The 12,056-nt window shown below is 55.5% G+C and overlaps 1 protein-coding gene and 1 pseudogene across 1 annotated transcript in view; both read right to left on the bottom strand.

Moving 5' to 3' along the window:
- CRTC1 (CREB regulated transcription coactivator 1) overlaps nucleotides 1-12,056 on the bottom strand; it is a 66,540-nt gene that overhangs the window by 24,385 nt on the left and 30,099 nt on the right. Inside the window, exons 2-7 of the mRNA XM_029917859.1 lie at nucleotides 9,726-9,842; nucleotides 8,495-8,542; nucleotides 6,809-6,946; nucleotides 5,771-5,832; nucleotides 3,916-4,010; nucleotides 1,959-2,044 (exon numbers count right to left, since the gene is read on the bottom strand). Of these exons, the coding sequence (XP_029773719.1) occupies nucleotides 1,959-2,044; nucleotides 3,916-4,010; nucleotides 5,771-5,832; nucleotides 6,809-6,946; nucleotides 8,495-8,542; nucleotides 9,726-9,842 (546 nt within the window). The remainder of the gene's footprint in view (nucleotides 1-1,958; nucleotides 2,045-3,915; nucleotides 4,011-5,770; nucleotides 5,833-6,808; nucleotides 6,947-8,494; nucleotides 8,543-9,725; nucleotides 9,843-12,056) is intronic.
- Nucleotides 1,634-1,734, bottom strand: LOC115275582 (annotated as a pseudogene).

The raw sequence follows: 12,056 nt of genomic DNA, 5'->3' as shown, positions 1-12,056 counted from the left end.
GGAGCAGAGAGAGAGGGAGACCCAGAATCTCAAGCAGGTTCCAGGCTCTGAGTTGTCAGCACAGAGCCCGACGCAGGGCTCAAACCCACGAACTGTGAGATCATGACCTGAGCTGAAATCAGACGCTTAACCAACTGAGCCACCCAGGTGCCCCCTGACTTGGTTTCAGCTTGGGTCATGATCTCACAGTTTATGAGTTTGAGCCCTACATCAGGCTCTGCACTGAGAGTGGAGTGCCTGCTTGAGATTCTCTCTCTTCCTCTTTCTGCCCCTCCCCTGCGCATGTTCTCTCTCAAAGTGAATAAATTAAAAAAAAAAAAAAAGTTGGGTGCCTGAGTGGCTCAGTTGTCAACCATCTGACTTTGGTTCAGGGCATGATCCTATAGTTTGTGAGTTGGAGTCCCACACTGGGTGAGCTCGAGCCCCGGATGAGCCCCACTTCTCTCTTTCTCTCTGTGCCCCTTGAAGGATTCTCTCTCTCTCTGCCCCTTGCTCACTTGCACCCTCTCTCTCTTCTCCAAAAAACCCCTACAAAAGTTTAAAAAAATACATTATTGCTAAAAATGATGATCATCACTGAGCTTTCAGTCAGTTGTAATCACTGATCAAACGTCACATAACAAATATAATAATAATGAAAAAATCTGAACTATCATTGCAAGAATTACCAGACTGTGACAAAGAGCACAAAGAGAGCAAACGCTGTTGGAAAAATGGCACTGATATTCCTGCTTGACACGGGGTTGCCACAAACCTTCAGTCTGTAAAATAACACAGCATAAAAAAGCAAAGTGCAATAAAATGCCTCTCCATCTCTAATGCTTTATGCTTTATCCTGTTCTTTCCACAGAACAGTATCATCATGAGTGCCACTCATGCCTTCAAAATTCCTTCAAAAATCCCAATTCAACATGTGCGGCACTTTCCACCTGAGGCACTAATGATAATTTCCTTCTAAAACCTCCCTATTGTCGAACATTCAGGTTGTTTCCAATTGATTTAGAAAGTTCCAAACACATGCCTTTGAGGAACACATCGCACTTTGCTCATTTGTTACCTCCTTACGATTTCCAGGAGGGGATGAGCAATGTACGCTGCTGCTCCTTTCACTACAACCTAACCAGCAATGGGTTTTAGCTCTTTTTTTTTTTTAATATTCAAAATAGGCTTGGTGTTAAGTGTATTTTGTTCTATTCAAATTCCTTCAAATTTGTATTCATAGCACAGATTCTGTCTTATCACTAGACATTTTATAGGTCGAACTTGGGAAATTTGTTTCTGGACCTGGAGGTAATACAAAGATTTCAACTCAGTTGGAAATTCCAAGTAGACTTTGTACTCTAATAAAAGTTGCAGTTATGGCGCAGATGAATGGAAGTTTAAGGATGACTGTAAACATGTATAAACAATGACAATGACCCAATACTATGAGTTAGTAGGAAGGTCACAGGCTAAGAATTAGGAGGTATAGGTTCTGTATCTTCACAGCCTGGGGCAAACCACTTAACCTCCACAGCTTCCACTTGTTTTTTACTGCGCTATAACTGACGTATTGTATCAGTTTCAGGTTATATAATGATTTGCCATTTGTATGTACTGTGAAGTGATGACCACCGTAAGTCTAGTTCACAGCCAACACCACACATGCTCCGTGACTTTGCATGTCATTCTCATGCGGGGGCCATGCTAAGCTCTGCATGGTTCCAATTTTAGTACAAGTGCTGCACAGTGAACATGGGTTTTAATTCTTCATGGCTTCTGCCAGCGTAACAGGCCTATTTAACACTAGTGACAGGCCTGGTGGGGTCTGAGCGAGGTCCACACTTCAGGGAAGGCATGCTGTTTCTCTGCCTTCAGCCAGACTGTTCTTAAAAAAAAAAAAAAAAAAAAAAAAAAAAAAAAAAAAAAAAAAAAAGCTCAAGTAGGAAAACCGTTTTTGAAAGCCCTTAGACTCTTACCTTCTTGGTATCCCATGCTTGCTTGGAAAGATTCTTATCTGTCTCTGATGTGGTTTCCTCCATTCCTGGGACTGTTAATAGTAAGACTGGGGTAGGGAGACAGGGAGAGAAAGAAAATCAGAAGCTTTTCACTGTGGAGCCATGTGGTACCGACATGACCTTCCCTGATATCCACAGTCACAGCCGTGACACAAGTGTAATTGCTCCAACAGAAACTTCCAGGGATTGCATTAGAGTACAAAAGGGTTTCATCCAAAACACAACGAAAAATACTTTAAAAAGTCAGAGACCCTGTGACTTAAAAAGAAATGAAAACGGAAGATCTGGATCTGAGGACATGGATCGATTCTGCCTCCTATGGGACCAACTCGGGCCTTGGAGGCCTGAGGCTGCAGAGAACAGCAGAGAATTTCTCCCAGCCTCCTCACCCTACCCGCCTCCGAGGCCATGCTGCTCACTGGGAGCCGGGATTGGTTGATCTACTCATGGTCTGTGCAACGCCAGCCAGCCCCAGAGGAGATGAGGGCACGGAAGGTCTGAGGACTGGACAGGCATCAGTTAAGGCCCTGGAACCAGCTGTGCCTGAAAGCCCCTTTCTTAGGACCTTTTGGTTAAGGTGAGATTAAACACTTTTAAGACTCAGTTTCTCTACACCTATTGGAGTTCAGGCTTTCACTTTCGATAGAGCCATACTGAACACAGACAGATGGGTCAACTCTTCCTTCTTAAAAACCAGAGAGACTCAGCTGTGGGGGGTGGGAGGGAAGCCAGGCTGACCTCACCCTACCCCCCACCTGCCCTGTCACTACTTGAGCCCCTCATCAAGACACAGGGGCAGGTAACATGTCTCCCCTCTCCAGGCGAAGGGCAACTGGACCGAGCTGCCAAGGACCCCCCTGGATTGCAGCTCCCTTCCATGGGCACAGAGTCCCAAGGGATGACACGTGCCCTGGCAAGCCTACCTTGAAAGTCCCATTTTCTTGGGGAACCCACCAAGGAGATAGCCCCTTCAGAACAGCTCCCAACACTGGGAACAGGAGGGAAGCACCAAGTGCCCTGTCCTCCTCACCCCCGGGGACATTTGGGATCCTCACTTTTATTATCTAGACGGTTCCTTCGGCAATCTCACTCTCGCTGTCTGATGAACAGGGATCCCAGGAAGATGGCATGCGGGGAGCCCCCCAGCCCCCAAGGGGTGAAGTTCTGGTTGTTTGGACCTAAACTGCATGTGATCAATTTTCTGGTTTCAGTGCCTCCGGGCAGATCAAGCCTGCTGGGGTTTCCTGAGGCTGGCCACACAGCACTGTTCTCTTCAGGTGATGGTGCCCCAGTTTTTAAGACGGCATGTACCCTCCTAGAAGGTCCTGGGGACACTGCCCCTGTGCCCAGCTCTGAGGAGAGGCCAGGGGCCTCGGCACAGATCTGCCCCAGGGGTGTATGCATGGCCCAGTCAGAGAGGAGCCTGGGCAAGAGGTGGGCAAGAACTGGCCACAGTAGACAGAACAGGCACAGGACTGTGAACCAGGAGGGTTCTGAGCAGCAATGCCAGGGAATGGTCCAGTGTGAAGCCTTGGATGGAGCTGTACCTGAAGCTGAGGCTCTAGCTCCGGACTGCTTGGTCGTGAGCTGATAAATGCCTCCTTTTGCTTGGTTTGCTGCCCACCACAACTGAAAGAACCTGTAAGGCCCCACTCTGTGTGGCCATGCCCTGGATCCATGAGTGGAAGCCAGCGTGTGTTTGCACAGGCTCTTTTCTCTGCCTAGAAAACTCCTATGCACTCTTTATAACCCAACTCAAGCAGTACCATCTCTCAAAATTTGTACGCCCCTCCCCTTGTCCCATAGCACCCACTGACTCTTCATTTGCAGGTCTGTCCATCTATGAGCTTGTGACATCTGGGAGCATGGGGGCCACCCACTGGACTCGCCTGGCCCAAGGAACAATGCCCGCCAATACCTCTTTTCTGGTGTGCGTCCTGGGACCCGCCCGTAAAGGGCTCTGGTTGGGTGGGTGTCATTGTGCTCTGGTGCAGGGCAGAGTCAGAATTGGTCCTGAGGAGAGGAGAGAGATAGTGAGTCTGGGCCCCAAAGGGGACAATGGGACAGTCCTGGCTCCATTCTATCCAGGACATGATCAATGGGTCAGGGTGGGAATAGTGGGTCATTTTTGTGAGCTGTTGCACCTGCCTAAAACCCTAAGGACACTGTTCTCAAAAGAACCACAGGAGTGACCATGATTTTGATCTGCAAAGCCTGTTGAAGACAAAAAGCTGCAGCAGAGATATTCCTCCATTCCTAACCAGCTCCTCCCTCCCTCCCTCCCCTCTGTGGGCTTCTCAGCTTGAGGGAAAGGACGATGCCTTCCTGCTGAAACGCTCTGTAGAGAGGGCCCAATGGTCCCACAGTGGCCCAGCCTTGGGGGTAAAGTCCCCAGCCCATCACTGGGTCTCCGTCTGGTGACAAAGAGCCAAGGGCAACCCTGCCCCCACCCAGGATGCTCAGTTACAAACCAGGTGTGAGGAGCAGAAAGGGGAGGCAGTGATATGAGGCTCAGAGAATGACCCAGAAAGAATGTGGCCCCTGGGGAGGGGAGGTGGCATGAGGGGATATTGTGGGGGGGGGGCGAGGTATTGATTCAACCAGCCCAAAGGCTGCCGGGAGCTCTGCCTTCTGCACCGGGGACAGAGAGTACCTCAGTGTGCTTCCAGCGGCAGGTGCCTGGAGGGAAAATCCCCAGAAGACCCCCTCAGGCACCCAAGAAAGTGTGGGCACCCAAGAGGTGCTAGGCAGATGAGCAAAGGTGGCTCCAGCCACATGGGGATGTAAGTGAGAACAGCATAAATCCAAAAGGGAAATGCCAGCCACCGAGAGGGACATGGAGGAAACGATTCAAGGAGAAGAGCAGGTTCAGGTTATAAAGGACTGGGCTGGCTGGATCTCTGACCCTGGGGCCAGTCGAGCAGTCTGAGAGGCTGGTCCGGATCCTGGCTCCCCTACCACCTGTGTGTCCCCGAGCAAGGAGTCGGACATCTCTGTGCTCACTTTCTTTACATGGAAAATGCAGAGAATAAAAGCTCACCTACTCCACAAAGCTCTGTGTGTTTCATATTACTTAATGAATGTGATGGTTGATATGCAGCCCAATATATAGTACATGCTTGGTAGGAATTTAATTATGTTACTGATTTACACATTATATTACATATTGTGTTTCATATGCTTTTTTTTTTTTTAACAGTTTGCGTACTTTGGTCCTTGTTTAATGAAATTATATATAGATATCACAAAAATCTACCATTTTAATGTTTAAGCATATACTTACTTTTCTGGTATAAATGTATTCAGACTGGTGTGCAATAGGTATTAACCACATTATTACTATTCTACACCTCTGTAGATGAGGACATTACTTTTTTTTCTCCTCCAGGTATATTTATGTGTCTTCCTAATTTTCTGGTAATAAATGTATAATACTTTTATAATCACATTTTCAATGACTTCAACAATGTGGAAAACCACTCATAACATAGTATTAAATAGAAAAAGGCAAATTACAACACTGAATAGCCAATGTAATTCCAACTCTATGAAAGAAAAAGAAAAAAGTCATGGAAGGAGAAAAAAAATCCCCGGAAAACTCCAAAGCTATGAGCTTGATGTTACAGGGATAGAGCTGATTTCTAGAAACTTCTGGATACTTCTTAGTTTTGTCATTTTAAAGTGACTGCATATCGGTTTTCCAAGCACATGCATGATGTAAGTTTGTTTTTGTTTCCAACAAGTGGGCTGAAGACCGGCTCTGGGTCACTAACCTTCTCCAGCTGGTGTCCGCGGGCGGCGAGAGGTACACGGTGCCGTATGGGCAGCTGTCCGCTTGAGTGTGAGTTAAGGGGACAGCGCTGTTGGCTCAGGCCCCACCCCGAGCCCCAGGAACCTCGTGGCCAGGCTGCTGGGAGCCTGTGAACAGCTGGGGCCGCAGGGCGGGGGCCTTTCCTGCCTGGCTGCAAGCAGCCCCCGGGGCTCAGCCCTATCCACCTAGCACTCAGCACTCACCCCCTGCAAGCACACGTGCAGGCTGCACCCTTTCCAAGAGGGGCCTCGGCTGTGAAACTGGGGCCCATGGGGGGCAGTGGGGAGTCTGGTTCAGTTGACCTGGGTCTTGATTCCTAATTCTGGGCTGACAAGGAAGCTCCTGGGGCCTGAGGGCTCTGTCTGAGGCTCAGCTGGTCAGGCTGCCCCAGCCACGGAAATGAGAACCGGGAAAGAATAGGCTTCTCTGTTCTAGAATTGGGGGGGGGGGTGTCCCAAGAGCAGCCGCTCAGACTCTGGTGATGGGGGCGGGGGGTCTGGCTGGCCAAGCACCAAGGGGCAGCCAAGTCTTGGGGTTAGGGGAGAAACTCCTGACGATCTCTGCTTGGCCAAGGTGCAGAGGCGAAGTCTTGGTCTTCAGCTGGGGCTTCCCTTGGATCTGTCTGGGCCCGCCTCAAACGCCCCTCAGCCCCACTGCCTGGGCTGCGCTGCCCTCTGCAAGGCCCCAACATGTGGACACCCTGCTCAAAGCCTTTCTGGGTTCCACTGCCCAGCCAGACGTCCAACACAGCGTGGTCTGACCTCACCTTCCCCAACCCTCACCTCACGCTGCTCGCTCCAGCAGGCTGCGTTCCTGTGCCCTGCGTGCTCCCCAACCCCAGCCATAGGCTCTTCTGCCGGCCACGCTGCCTGCCTTCTCCAGGCTAGCCCCGCAACTGCACCTTCTCTTGGTGCTGCCTGGGAGGGCTGAGCAGCCCTCAGCTAGACTCGGTCCTGCGGTCATCAACAGCCCTCGCGCCCGTCCTCTGGGTAAAAGATATCTGCCGTCCATGTTTGTCCACTGACAAGGGCCGGCGATGTGGGGAGCCAAGCCGGCCACGCTCTCGGTATACTCTGTCCACCAGCCCGTGGTGCCGGGTGGTTCGGCTGGTGTCCAGGCCCGAGGACTGGAAGGGTGTCTGGGCGAGGAGAGGGGTGGGGGAGAAGGAGACCGGAAAAGAGAGAGAAACCCAAACGGTTATCAGCTGTGGCCTAAAATCCAACCCGGCTCTGCACCCAGGATCTGACCTCAGGGCCTCCCACTCCTAAGACACCCTTTGTCACCACTCTGCAGCCCGGAAGGGCTTCCTCCTACAGCCAGGGCCCCCAGCCTTGAGCACTGCCAGGGTAGGGGCGAGCTGGGGATCCTGGGCGCCGGGCGGCAGGCGTGCAGTGCAGCCGGCATGCACGGGCCAGGCAGAGCAGCACAAGCTCGGGGCCCGGTGCCGGCTGGGGTGCCAGGGGTGCAGACAGCCCAAGCGCCCCCCAGCCTCGCCAGGTGCAGACAGGCCTCTACCTTCTCTCTCTGGGCCTGGCTGGCCTCCTCTCCCCACCTACGTCATCCCTGGAGGGGCCTGCCAAGAGACAGCCCCCAGGGCTTCCAGCTGAGGACGTCAAGGGGCCCACCTGGCCAAGTGCTAGCTCCCCAGAGGCTCCTTATTGAGCCCTGGCCGGTCTTGATTGAGATAAGCCCCCACTCGCCCTCCCCCACCACCTCATCCCTTTACCACTGGAGCCAAGTGCAAGCACTTTCCAGAGCCCTGGCCCTCGGCTTGGTGGAAGGGGCTTCCCTTCCAGCACCTGGGGCTGGAAGGAGGGCCCCCCCGCCCTCGCCCCCTGGCCAGACCCTGCTCCCTCTCCCGGCTACATGCCCCTGGGGCCCCTAGGAGCCTGCTCCCTGCCTGCCCTGGTGCCATGGGGCTCCTGGCCATCTGACTGGGGCGAGACTGGCAATCGTAGCCAGCTCTGGAGGCAGCCGGTCCCCCCCTCCCCCTGCCCGGCCATCTGGCCCTTGAGCCCTTCTGTCTTCTCCGGGCAGGCAGGCAAAAGCAATTTCCTTCCGGAAGACTGCCACTGGCTGGAATCACTGCTCTTCCCTACCCGTCCAAATGCCTGGGCCAGCGTTCAGGGCTGACTGCTCTCCCTGGAGTCTGGGGCCCCCTGTCTCTCTCTGACCCAGAAAGGACCCTGCCAGCTTGGGTCTTTTTACACTGTTTGCTCCAAAGGGCCTTGGGCCTGAGAGACTTCAGCGGCCGAGGGAAGGTGGGAACTTTGTCATCCAGGCACAAACATCAAAGGGCAGGGGCTGTCATCTCCTCCCAGAGACGCCTAGAGGGCCAGAGGGGAAACCGAGGCAGCCGAAGCAGAGCCAGAGGCAGAGAGAAGCTCGGGCCTGGCCACAGCCCGGCTTGCCCGGCTGCACCTAGGATCCGCACACACACACGTGTGCATATGTCACAGGAACGAGCCATGCAGCATTGACGCCCATGCTCGGATCCCCCAGGTCAGGGTCTCTCGACGCAACCACAGGCACGTCCCCACATGGGGCAGGGGGAGGTGCAGAGTGCATCCACTTCTGTTTGGCAGACAGGACACTTCCCGCCAGGCCACTGGGGGACCACGCAGTGATACCCAGCACCCGTGCACGTGCCAGGGACGCCGAGGCCTCAGCCCAGGGGCTCATTTACCAGAGAGACAGGAGCCGCTGCCAGGGCCTCCCCCAGATATCCGCTGGGCTGAAAATGCAAAGAACCGAGACTTTGAGACACTCCTGCCTCATCCGGCCCCCCAGTGGGAAGCCTGACAGGCCCCAGTATACCCCTGGCCTGAGGGTGCTCTAGGCCAGCCCTAGGCAGGGTCGTACTGGGGGGCTGCTCAGAGAGATGCTCTCCTTGAGGGAGAAGGGGAGGGAGGAAACAGAGGAAGAGGAAGAGAAGAGGGGAGAAAACTTGAACTAGAAAGGGCCTTGACAAAGAGGTCAGGCTCTTGGAGCACATTCAAGATCAACGCAATGGCCCCACATGTCTGCTCCAGCGAGGGGGCCATCTGAGGAGGGCCTTGCTCTGAGGTGCCCAGGGGGCGGAGAGCTGAGCCGGGAAGACCCCGAGCCAGTGCCCTGCTGCATCCCAGCACTGTTGTGAGAAAAGTAGGAGCTGGGGAGTGACCGGGGGGAAGGGGGGGTGTGTACAGAGCTCCATGAGGGACGAATCTGGCTACACCTGGCCTGTCAACACACGGACAGATGTGGCTGTTTCTGAGGCCCTGTCCCAGCAAAGGGGCGGGTGTGTGGCCGTCTGGTGGACCTGTCTCTACAGAGCCCAGACAAGCTGGGGATGGTCCCGGCTCTTGGCCCCGCTCCCAGGCCCACCTTGCCCTGGCTTCCACCTGCAGACCAGGGTCAGGGCACAGCCTGGGGTGAGGAAGCAGCCCTGAATCCAGGCGGTGGGCCTTATCTCCCATTATTTATGATAAGGACGTGCACAGCGGCTGTGTGGCCTGCGGGAGCCGCGTTGTGTGCGTCTCTGCCAAGAAACGTTTGCAGACAAGTGGGGTCAGGCCACAGGGCCTCCTTCTGAGAATTGCTGGGCTTGCGGATTAGTGAGGCAGGATGGAGCCAAGCCCCAGAGGCCCCGAGCGGTTCCCGATGCCGCACAGCCGGCCAACAGGTGTAGCGGCTGCCGAAACGCTCTCGGCCAGACCACAGCCTTGCTGTGGGCTCTGCTGACAGGGGCCAGGCGAGGGCCAGGCCATCTCAGGGGCAGGAAAAGAGTAGGTGGGGGCAGGGTGAGGCAGGCTGTGGTAATTATTTGGTGACCCCAGCTGTCCACTGCGGCCGACACACGCTAGCTCTGTGACCAGGGTGGGGCCCAGATGTGACGTGCACCAGGTGGGAGGCTGTGTGGGGGCATGGGGGCTCACCTGGAAGGGCAGATCCACGGTGCCACTCCCGATCTGGTTCACGTTAGGCAGGGACCCACCGTAGTACTGGCCACGGCTTGGACCCAGCTGCAGGTACTGAGACTTCTGGAGCTGGAGCTGCAAAAGAAGCCCGCAGCTGCAGCGGGGGGCCGGAAGCCCGCCAGAGCAAATCATGAAGAGCGCCACCCCAGGGGCCCAGAAAGGAACCAAGCAGTGGGTCAATGGCATCAGTCACAGAGGGTGTGGGACCCTGTGACTCAGACACTCAAAAGGACACTGGTGTCTCTCCACCCAAAAGGACGGAATCAGAAACCCAGGATGTCCCAGGCAGCTCTCCCTGGGTAGGGCAGTGTGCCCTGGGGGGGCTGCTTCCAAGGACCTGGGGGAGCCTTGCTGGTTCACTTGCACAATTTGTGAATGAGCAAGAGTGCATCAGGCAGATCTGGAGCTTACAGCCTGTGGAGAAGGCCCCTCACCCACCCAGGGGAGCCATTTCTTATCACAGCCAAAGGCTGCGTTCCCGGAGCGCAGGCCAGAGGCTGTGAATTGACGCCCGGACACGGGAGAAATTGTCTTTCCAATGGCCTGAATCAGAGGGGCCGTCTCAGAAGCACAGCGCTGGCTTTCAAAGCGCAGGATGTGTGATCCCTCCGGCAGCACACACAGGGCAAGTGGTCTGCCAGACCCCGCCTGAGTTCTAAGGGGTCCTGCCCAGGCCCCCAGGCTCCATCTGCCTGTCTTACCGGCCTCGCTGGAGCTGGGGCCAGGGGAGGGCCTTCATCTGGGATGGCCGAATGCCTGCACAGGCCTCTCTCTACGCGTCACTCACGTGGGGATTTGCCCCACTGAGCCACACCTCAGAACCGGCAGCCCAGCTCCCTGGCCGGCCATGGCTGCCTAGGAGTGAGGCTGGGGCCTGGCCTTGTCTCCCTCCAACAGCTGATTCCACTTTCCTGGGAACAATAGCAGATGCCCCTGACGTGGTCAGTGCCACTCACGCCCCTCAGGGCTGAAGGCTGGTGCTCCACGACGCCCGGCACACCCACTCTGGGAGGCAGGCGTCCTGTGTGAGGGCTGGTGGCTGGGCACACCGGGAGGGTGGGCGTCTGCTCTGGGCCCGGCGGGGGCGGTTGCTAGGGTCGACACTGTGTACACAACAAGGTCGGCTCTCGTTCCTACACAAACCGCTCCTGGCAGCACTCCGTGAGCTGGCTGCCCGGCCGCCCCGCTCTCCCACGCCGGCCCCTGCTTCCTGGGGGGCCCTGGACACCGGAGAGGGAAGTGAGGCTTGGGAACTGGCCTGCCGCCCAGCAGAGCACCTCACCCAGGTAAACAGCTGTTTCCTGCAAGTTGTGGTGGGGGCAGAAGGGAGAATGACCTAGTTCCAACCTTCACGGGTGGTTCTTGGGGTCTGCGGGGCCCAGCCTGGGGTCTGTCTCCAATGGCTGGAGATGCTCACCGTGAACACCCCACTGTGTCCCTCTCACTCCACAGTCATGCGGGATGAAACAGGCCAGCCCCCAGCCAGGGGGAGGTGGGAGATTAACTAGGGTGGGGCCCCACCCCTGCCTACGCTCAAGTCATCTCAGACCCAAGACCCTCTGCATGCTTCCTTGTGTCCGAGCCTCGTGGCATAAGCCTACATTGCGCCCGCCTCTCAAGAACCACGTGGCCCCCTTTTTGGCCTTGGTTTCCCCCTCCCTAGTTGTTCAAGAGTGTGTGGGAATGCCTGGCATGTGACACAGGAAGTGCTTAACACCACATGCATTTTTGTCACAGGCTGAACTGCCAGGTCTGGGACCCGAGCATCCTGTCCAAGCACTCCACAAAGCTGCCATGTTCCAGGCCAGAGAGAGCCTGGTGTTGGGGACGATCCACAGGACTGGGAACTGACAGGATGCTCATGACTCACGTGCTGCTGCAACACCAGCCCTCCCAAGCCCCACCTCTCTCGGAGCCTTTCTTTCCAGCAATGGCCTCCCCACCCACCTTCCCTTTGCTATAGGACTGTCAGGCTTTGGAGCACAGCCTCTGGGTTTGGAGTAGAAACTGGGTGGGGCCCTGCTCGTCCTTTGGAGGACCCTGTGCCTGCCCTTGGGTTGCATACTGGCCATGTAGGAAACTCCACGAACCCTTTGTCCCCAGCTCCCAGGAGCTGGAAGCCCTCTGAACGTCCTGCCTGACGGGACTACCTTCGTTTGCCTGGGGTCTGGGGCCACACCAGGCGGTCTACGCCAACAGTGTGATTTAGGGTCTTGTGCCATGTGGGGTCGGCTCGCCCTCTGCAAGGGACGAGACGTGGAGGTCACCCCCCCTGGCAGTCAGCCAGGT

This window comes from Suricata suricatta, chromosome 12, assembly GCF_006229205.1.
Source record: "Suricata suricatta isolate VVHF042 chromosome 12, meerkat_22Aug2017_6uvM2_HiC, whole genome shotgun sequence".
NCBI classification, from domain to species: Eukaryota; Metazoa; Chordata; class Mammalia; order Carnivora; family Herpestidae; genus Suricata; species Suricata suricatta.
The sequence above is the reverse complement of the archived record's forward strand: the minus strand, read 5'-3'. Positions and strand labels throughout refer to the sequence as shown.